This window comes from Zonotrichia leucophrys, chromosome 26 (genome assembly GCF_028769735.1).
Source record: "Zonotrichia leucophrys gambelii isolate GWCS_2022_RI chromosome 26, RI_Zleu_2.0, whole genome shotgun sequence".
NCBI lineage: Eukaryota > Metazoa > Chordata > Aves > Passeriformes > Passerellidae > Zonotrichia > Zonotrichia leucophrys.
Window position 1 is genome coordinate 4,350,745 of NC_088195.1, and position 9,306 is coordinate 4,360,050.

At 55.3% G+C, this 9,306-nt stretch overlaps 1 protein-coding gene across 1 annotated transcript; it reads left to right on the forward strand.

Annotated features, from left to right (window-relative positions):
- Positions 1–338: 338 nt before the first annotated feature.
- On the forward strand, positions 339–3,867 carry OLFML3 (olfactomedin like 3). Its single transcript, XM_064733206.1, has 3 exons — positions 339–516; positions 1,655–1,940; positions 2,887–3,867. The coding sequence occupies exons 1-3, from the start codon at positions 406–408 to the stop codon at positions 3,672–3,674; spliced, it is 1,185 nt and encodes a 394-aa protein (XP_064589276.1). The 5' UTR covers positions 339–405; the 3' UTR covers positions 3,675–3,867.
- Positions 3,868–9,306: the final 5,439 nt, after the last annotated feature.

Consider the following 9,306-nt stretch of genomic DNA (forward strand, 5'->3'; position numbering starts at 1 on the left):
TGCTGGGCTGGCACCCTCCGTGTCCCCAGGGACATCCCTGTCCCCAGACCTGGACGTGGCTCAGGTTGGCCGCTGCCTTTGGGCACCTCTGCGGACAAGGAGCCAGGGCTGTCCCCTCGCTGTCCCCAAAGTACGGCTCATGAGGACGTGTCCTCTCGCTCGGGGTTCCTGCAGCTCTCCCTGCACCCCAAACTCCTGTCCCCAGCCCGTCCCCAGTCTCCTGCCCCATCCCCACGGCTCGGGGGCAGCGCGCTGGCTGGGGCACGAAGGGGTTAAAGAGCCCGGGGCTGGCCTGCGGGGAAGGAGCAGCCTCCCCTCCCTCGCTGTGCACATCTGGATGCAATAAGGGCTGGGGAGGCCGGAGCATTCCTGAGCACTGAGCTGGAGGCTGCAGCGCTGCCGGCCATGGGGCCCTGGCGCTGCCTGCTGCTGCTGCTGCCGCTGCTCGCCCCGGCCCTGCGCGCCCAGCAGCAGCAGTTCATGGAGTACGTGGAGCGCCGCATCACCCTCCTGGAGGTACAGCCCTGCACCCCGAATCGCCCCGGGACAGGCAGCCAAACCCTTCCCCAGGGAGGCCATGGGGCTGGGAGCGGGGCTGGTGAGGAGGAGCTGGGCTGGGGATGGAGCAGGGGGTGGGGATGGAGCCCTGGCAGATCCTGCCGGGGTCCTGCACAGCCCAGCTGGGATACACCGGGGCAAGATGGGTGTGGGAGCACTGGAGGACAGGGGGATCATGGGGGCAGGGGCGTTGTGGCTGGGGGAGAGCCGTGGGGGCATCACAGGAATGGGAACATCCCAGGAGAAGGGGCATTGTGGGTCTGAGAGATCCATGGGGACATCACAGGAATGGAAACATCACAGGAGAAGGAGCATTGTGGGTGTGAGAAACATGGGGAGATCACAGGAATGGGAACATCAGAACCATGGAGACATTGCAGGAATGGGAACATTACAGGAGAAAGGGGCATTGCAGGTCTGAGAAACATGGGGACATCACAGGAATGGGAACATCTCAAGACAAGGGGCATTGCAGGTTCAGGAGAACCATGGGGACATCACAGGAACATCACAGGGAATATCATGGGAAAGCAGGAGCATTGTGGGTCTGGAAGAGTCATGGGGACATCAGGAATGAGAACACCACAGGAGAAGGGGCATTATAGGTCTGGGAAAACCATGGGGACATCATGGGAATGGGAACATCACAGGTCTGGGAACATCATGGGAAAGCAGAGACATTGCAGGTCTGGGAGCTTCACAGGGTCATCACAGCAACGAGGGCATCAAGGATGTGGGAGCAGTGTGGGAGACTGGGGAGCTCTGTGAGCTCAGGAACATCATGGGGGCATCCTGGGGGTGTCACAGGAGAGCAGGGCCTTATGGGTCTGGGGGTGGCACGGGAATGGGGTATTGTGGGTCTGGGAACATCATGGGAGCATTGCAGGAATGGGCATCACGGGTCTGGGAACATTGCAGAAGGAACGTGGGAGCTTTGTGTGCTTGGGAGCACCACAGGAGTAGGAACAGGGTAGGATGGGACCCAGAGCCACGAGCCCCATGTGGTCCAGGGCCTCCCCCAGCCTGGGCAGGCTGGCACAGCTGCCATGGTGAGCTGTGAGCTTTGGAGACCTCAGTGTCCCCTTGGCCACCCCAGGAGAGGATCTCCCAGTGGCACGACCAGAGCAGCCGCTACTCCACGGAGCTGCGAGACTTCAAGAACCAGGTGCTGGGGATGCTGGAGGCGGCCGAGAAGGAGCGGGAGGCGCTGCGGGCAGAGGCCGAGGGCGCGGCCGTGCGCGTGGACCGGCTGGAGAGGGAGGTGGACTACCTGGAGACACAGAACCCTGCCCCGCCCTGCGTGGAGGTGGATGAGACGCTGATGGACAAGCAGGTGGCCACAGCCAAGCAGAGGAAGAATGAGAAGTACACCAAGCTCACAGGTGAGGGGCTGCAGTGGCTCCCTGGGGGATTGGATATTATGCAAATCCCTTATAATTCAAATTCAATTTGTATCTGGTGTTATAGAATGGAGTTTAAATGTTAACCAAGCTCTTAGGCAAAGGTTTAAATCTTGGAGGCACCATAGGAAGAGCTAATATTTCCCACAAAGCTGGAATTGCCAAAAGCTGTGTCGGGGTGACTCGGATATGAATTGGATACTGCCCTTGATGGCTGGGTTCAGGGAGACCCAGGAGCTCAAACTCCCAAGGTGCTCAGCAACCTGCATCCCCCTGCACAGCAGATGAAACCACCCCAGGTGTTGGAATGACTCCTGTCTGAGGGTTACCCTGACCCTTCCCAGCCCACCCCAGTCCAGGTGTCCCCCAGCCATGGCCCAGGGCATTGTGTCACATCAGGGCATCTCAGATGTCTCTGGCACAAGCCCCTGCATCCCCCCCAGCCTGGAAGCTGCATCCAAGCCCCAGGCTGGAGCCCTGTGTGTCCCCAAAGCCTCTGGGGCAGGGCTGGGGTGAGGGTGGCTCCTCTCTGTGCCATGGATGCACTAGGGGACTTCCCAATGCCACCAGGGATGCTCCTAAACCCCTTCAATAACTTTCCAAGGGGTTTGGGTGGGACAGGTCCAGACCACAATTCAGTGGTTACCTGAGATAGTAAAGGTTGTTCCTAGGAGTAGGCTAGTGATGAAAATTAGATTTGCTTGGGGGTTCATTAGCAGGGGAAGGAGTTGAACCATCATTTTTGGGGTATGGGCTCGATAGCTTGTTTAGCTGACCTTACTAGAAAGTAATATAAAGGAAGTATGGAGGGTTTTGATTCCTCTAGTGTAGGTTTGATTCCTGCTTTTCGAAGCTCCAGCACGGAGCAGCAGCAGTGCTGCAGGGCAGGGCTGTTCCCAGGCTCTCACAGCCATCCCCTCTCTCACAGATTGCAGTGACACCATCGCCAGTGTCAGGGCCATGAAGATCCTGAAGCGTTTTGGCAGCTCCTCGGGGCTCTGGACCAAGGACGCTGCAGGGAGCTCGGAGAAGATCTACGTGTTTGATGGCACCGCCAACGACACCGTTTACGTCTTCCCCCGCATGCGGGAGTTCACCCTCTTCTCTGCCACCCGCAAGGCCGCTCGCATCAAGCTGCCCTACCCCTGGGTGGGCACCGGGCACCTCGTCTACGATGGCCATCTCTTCTACATCCGCCAGCAGGGCCAGTCCTTCCAGGTGATCAAGTTCAACCTGGCCAACAAGACGGTGGTGGACAGCTCGGTGTTCCCGGCCGAGGAGCAGATCCCCGTCTTCGGCCTCTCCCCCTCCACCTACATCGAGGTGTCGGCAGACGAGGAAGGCCTCTGGGCCATCTACGCCACCAAGGAGGATGAGAAGAACATGTGCCTGGCCAAGCTGGACCCCGCCTCGCTGGACATTGAGCAGATGTGGGACACGCCGTGCCCGCGGGAGAACGCCGAGGGCGCCTTCGTGGTGTGCGGGGCGCTGCACGTGGTGTACAACACGCGCCTGCCCAGCCGCGCCCGCGTCCAGTGCGTCTTCGACGTCAGCGGCACACTGGCCCCCGAGGACGCCTCCCTGGTCTATTTCCCCAAGCGCTACGGCTCCCACGCCAGCCTCAAGTACAGCCCCAGGGAGAGGCAGATCTACGCCTGGGATGACGGCTACCAGATCATTTACCGCATGGAGATGAAGAAGAAGCTGGAGGTCTGAGGGTGCGGCCTAACCCGGCCCGGCCCAGTCCAGCCCAGCCCTTCTCCCATCACTGTGAAATGAGGAAATGCTGGATCCCCACCCCAGCCACCCCCTGTCACTGGTGTCCCCACCTGGGAGCAGCCAGCAGAGTCCTGGACTAATTTAACGAGGTTTTCTTTTCTGATATAATGAATAAATAGTACGCAGCGAAGTGCGGCCGCCTGCCTGCGGGAGTGTGGGGTGCTGGGCAGGGCTGTCAGAGCCCTGAGCTCCACCTTGCCCCTGAGACACCCCAAAAATCACTTCCCAAGGGTGGGGTGTCCTTGCAGGGCTCAGAGCAGCACAGACAGACCTTGGGTGGGTGCCTGGGCAGGGGTTTGTGTTTGGTGAGGGTTTTGGAAGGGCTTAGGGCAGAGATGGAACACGAGGTTTGGGCAGGCTGCTGCTGAGGGCCAGCTCGTTTTACATGAACAAAACTGTGAGCAAACAGCAAAATCCTTTAATCTGGGAGGACAACAGGAGATTTCCCTCCCCTGCTGGGGCGGTGCTCCAGCCAGCAGGCCCCAGATGTTGCTGATTTACTGAGTTTGTCTCTAATGAAGCACAGGCCACCTCCCCCTGCAGCCACAGATTCTCCATCTTATATAAGGCCCTGGGCTGCCCCATCCCCTTCCCTCTTCCTCTGGCACAGAGCAGCCCCAGAGGGGATGGGGCAGCACAGGGCAGGTGCTGGGAGCCCCTCAGGGGCTGGGGACAGCCCCAGTTGTCCCCACACCATGTCTGTCCTTCCTGCCCCAGCAGAGACTGTGCCCCGTGCTCTCCCTCACCCCACACCCCTGCAGGGTGCAGGATTTGCCCCATTTCTGTTCCTTGAAACCAGGATTGCTGTGGTTTGTTCCCATCACAGCATCCTGAGAGCACAGAGGATGGATTAGGAGGTGTTTCAGTGCCATGAGTGTCCCTTTTTTCCCAATTCTGGGGACAAGCAGTGAAGCTATGGGCCAGGCTGGCTGGGTGAGGGTTGCATCCTGCTGGTGCCAGTGCCAGGCTGCTTTTTGGACACCCCAGGGAGGTGCCAGCCCTGTGGGGAGCACCTGCTCTCCCAGGGCTGTGGAGTGGCCATGCCACCCCGCTGCCACCCTAAATCCCATCCATCTGTGCCCAGCTCAAGCCAAACTGTTCTGTGACATGGTATTTGCCTCAAGTTCTTTGGTATTATAATCAAATTTGTTGCATAAGAAAAATCTTCAAATACCCACTTTGAATGACTGTAATTGGCTGGTGCTGAAAGTTCAACACACAGTGCAAGTCAAGCAGAGAAATTATTCAAGTGTGAAGGACTCTGTGAACTGTCAAGTTAATTTATGGCCCTTTTCAAGATCAATAAGGGCAGTAAGAGAAATATAATTTTCAGAAATCTCACAGTAGTAAATAATTACACCCATGATTTCTCCAGCCTGAATTAAAATTGATGGGGCAGTAATGATTGTGCACCAGAAACATCTTGTAGCCTGGAACATGTCCTGCACTTCCCTGTGACACCTGGAGCCTTCTCTGCTCCAGGTGAGCACCCCCAGCTCTCCCAGTGCAGGATAGATGGGGGAAGCATGGTTGGGATGGATGGAGATGAGAGATCTCTGCAGCCAGGGCTGGGAATTGTGGGTTATTGCAAAGGGCCTGGGTGCAGGGCCCTGCTGGGAGCTGCCAGCCACAGCTGGAGCAGGACTGAGAGAAGAGAGGGGGAGAGAGGATGAGACAGTAAGAGGGTAAGAGCGTAAGGGAGTAAAAGGGGTAAGAGCAGAGAAAAGTAAGAGCTAAGAGGCAAGAAGTAAGAGTTAACACAGTGAAGTTCCCATTACAATACCATAAATCTTCTTCTATGTTGAATATTCTAATTCTCACTAACCAATCCAGTACAAGATACAAATCCTATAGCATTTACATACAGCCTGTAAGAATCATTACATTGCCGTACTGTGTTACATTTTAAACCCTAAAAACTCCTCTTTGGGCCCCTTCTGCCAAGCTGTAGGGTCTGCTCTGACCCTTGGGCCTGTCTGCAAGCAGAGGGTGTTGTTTGATCTAAAGGGGATCACCTTCAGCTGGCCACACCATTGTTTTCCAGTTGTTCAGTAACTGAGGGCTCTCAAAGCTTGCTTTCATTTCAGTCTCCCTTATAGTTTCCATATTCTCAAAATCTTTTGCCAGGCAATCATATTTATAAGGCTTTTGTGTTTCATCTTCCCCAACATCCCAGCCTGGCTCTAGAGGGGCTCCATGGCTCCTCTGGAATCTCTGCAGCCTCCTCCCTGTGCTGAGCACACGGGCAGAGGTGCCACTCACTAAACCAGGTCAGCCAGAGCCTCACCAGCTCCTGTGGGATTTGTTTTTGTACAAACTCTTTGGGAATGAGGAGGAAAAGGAACAAAATTACTGCAGCACCCGATGGGCTCCTAGAGCACAGCACTTATCTCACACTCCACATCTTCAAAGTACTTCAGGAAACGTCAACTAATTAATCCTTGGAATAACTGCCGTCAAGCAGAGCAGCCTGATCTCCATCTGCTGGCAAACAAGAGACAAACCCCACGTGTCTGATCAGCAGGGATGGCTCAGCTCTGAGCTGGGGGCTCGTTGTGACACCGGGTGGGGACCAGGGCCCTCCAAGCTCTGAGTGCTCCCAGCTCCTGGAATCAGGAGTGTCCTGAGCTGGAAGGGACCCACAAGGATCCAAATCCAGCCCCTGCCCTGCACAGAAACGCCCAAATCCCACCCTGGGCATCCCTGGCAGTGCTGTCCAAACTCTCCTGGAGCTCTGCAGCTGTGCCCATTCCCTGGGCAGCCTGGGCAGTGCCCTGTGGGGGAAGAACCTTCCCTGAAATCCAACCTAAACTCCTCTGACACAGCTCCAGCCCTTCCTTGGGTCCTGTCACTGTCACAGAGAGCAGATATTGTCCCCAGGCTGCCTCCAGGATGGGGTCACCCTCCTCATCCCACCAGGGCTGAGTCCCTGCCATCCTCCAGTGCCATGGGAGAGTGTGAGGGACCTCAGAGACATCAGAGAGATGTGTGTGGGTGACTCTGCTGGGGTGACTCGTGGGAGAGAGGATCAGCAGGGCCACAGGATCCTGCTTGCCATGGCATGGACACCCCCAGCCCCATGGAGCTCTGCAAGTGCCAGAATTCATCTCCTGCTGGGGTCATGAATTCTTTTTTTACTTGTTTAAGTATTTATTGGCCCCATAAGGAGAAAGCAAAGGTTGTGCCACGGCTGGGGGAGTTGTTGTCAGAGCCCTGGGTGCCCTCAGGGGTGTGGATTGTCCCCACCAGCCACCCTGGCAGTGCCCAGCCAGGAGCCCCAGTGGGAGCAGCAGCACCTCCATGGGACCCAGGGATCCCTGATGGGATGCAGGGACCCCAGAAAGATGCAGGGACCCCAGAAGGATGCAGGGTGCCCAGAAAGATGCAGGGACTTCCAGCAGGTTTCAGGGACCCCAGTGGGATGCAGGGACCATGGCAGGATGCCACGAGCCCTGGTGGGATACAGGGATCCAAATGGGATGCAGGGATCAGCTGCCTCAGCTCCCTCTGTCCTGTGTGGAAATGGATTTTTGTGGCTGCTCCCAGCTGCCCCTGCCCTCCCAGCCATTCCTGCTGCACTGAGAGATTCTCAGGAAAACTCAGCCTTGACTCAGGGTCTCCAGTGGCAGAGACTGCCTGGTGCTGTGCAGGTCAGCTGGGGCTGGCATGGGCAGCCTTTTCCCCACAGAAGGCTGTGGAAAACCTTCATTCCTTCATTCTTTCATTCCCTCATTCCCTCATTCCTTCATCCCTTCATTCCTTCATTCCCTCATCCCTTCATTCCTTCATCCCTTCAGTCCTTCATCCCTTCATTCCTTCATTCCTTCATTCCTTCATTCCTTCATTCCTTCATTCCTTCATTCCCTCATTCCCTCATTCCTTCATTCCTTCATTCCTTCATTCCTTCATCCCTTCATTCCCTCATTCCCTCATTCCTTCATTCCTTCATTCCCTCATTCCTTCATTCCTTCATTCCCTCATTCCCTCATCCCTTCATTCCTTCCGTCCTTCATCCCTTCATTCCTTCATTCCTTCATTCCTTCATCCCTTCATCCCTTCATTCCTTCATTCCCTCATTCCCTCTTCTTATTCCCTCATTCCTTCATTCCCTCATTCCTCGTTCCTCATTCCCTCATTCCTTCATTCCCTCATTCCCTCATCCCTTCATTCCTTCATCCCTTCATCCCTTCATTCCTCCATCCCTTCATTCCCTCATTCCTTCATTCCTCCATCTCTTCATCCCTTCATTCCCTCATTCCCTCATTCCTTCATTCCCCTGCCCCTGGTCCTGTTCAGCCCCAAATGGGGGCAGCTCTGGGGCCAGCATTGCTCCTGTCCCCGCTCCTGGGCTGCAGCAGGAGTGGCCCCACAGCCAGGGCAGGGGCACTGGGATCATCCTTTCCCAAAGGATGGTCAGTGGGAAAGATGCTAATGGGGCTGCTCCAGCCTTCCCCCGAGTCTGCAGCTCCCTGGGCTTTAATTGCCAAATAATTTATCTCTTTAGAGAAGAGCTTCTATAAGTAATAATCCCTTTCATCTCTGCTCCTCTTGAAAAATGCTCCTCTTTGCAAGGCAATCTGGGCAAGTAAATTGAGAAGTTGTGTTATCAGTGGGAAAGAGAAACTCAGATCTTTGGGCTAATTTTTTTTCTCCTTTGTCTCATTCTCAAGGATATTGACTTTATTCCCCTCCCTGACTCTTTTCCAGCTATTGATAAAGTGAAATGGCTCAGTGTGTCCTGTTGGAAACAGGGGAACTAAAATTAAAACCAGGCAACTTAAACAAGTGCATTATGAAGCTCCCATTGTATTGAAACAGGAAGAGGGGGATAATTCTCCATTTAATACTTTCTTAATGGCTGGTTGGCAACGCTAATCACTGGCTTTTAACTTCAAATAAGTTCTCCTGCCCACGGAACATCTGGCTGAGGTGTAACCCATCACACACCAGCAGCAAAGGGAGGCAGAAAATCTCCCCTCAGGGGCTGGGAAGACACCAGGGCTTGGGGACATGCCAGGAGGGACATGGAGAGGCAGCCAGTCCTCAGCATCTCCTAATGGAAGTGCAGAGGAAGCAAAACCAGATTCACCCAAAACAGTTCCTGCCATGGGCATTGTCCCTCTGGCAGGGGGATCTGTGGTGGGGCACAGGGGTTTGGGGTGTGTGCTCCAGCCCTGCTCTGATATTTCTCATTTTGGCACTGTCAGTGAGGCCAGGGACCTGCAGAGCACTTTGTGGGACACTTTGTGTCCCTCCTTTGGGGACAGGAGGGCCCTGGGGCTGCTGTGGGTGCAGGGACAGGACTGTGGGGTGCCAGGGGACGTGTGCCCCTCCCCTGGGCCAGGGACAGAGCCCTGGGCCCCTCACCCACAGCCTGGTGGAGATCCTGGTGCTCGGTTGAGATCTGAGGATGGACACATTGTGCCCCTGTCGCCCTGATTTTTTTAAGATTTTCTAAGCCTTCTGATGTTTACATTCTTGTAGCGAACTTTCTCACACACTTTCTGTAAATAACTGTTTGTTTGGCATTCTTTTATGAAAGAGAAGAAATGTAATAAACTGTTAGTTT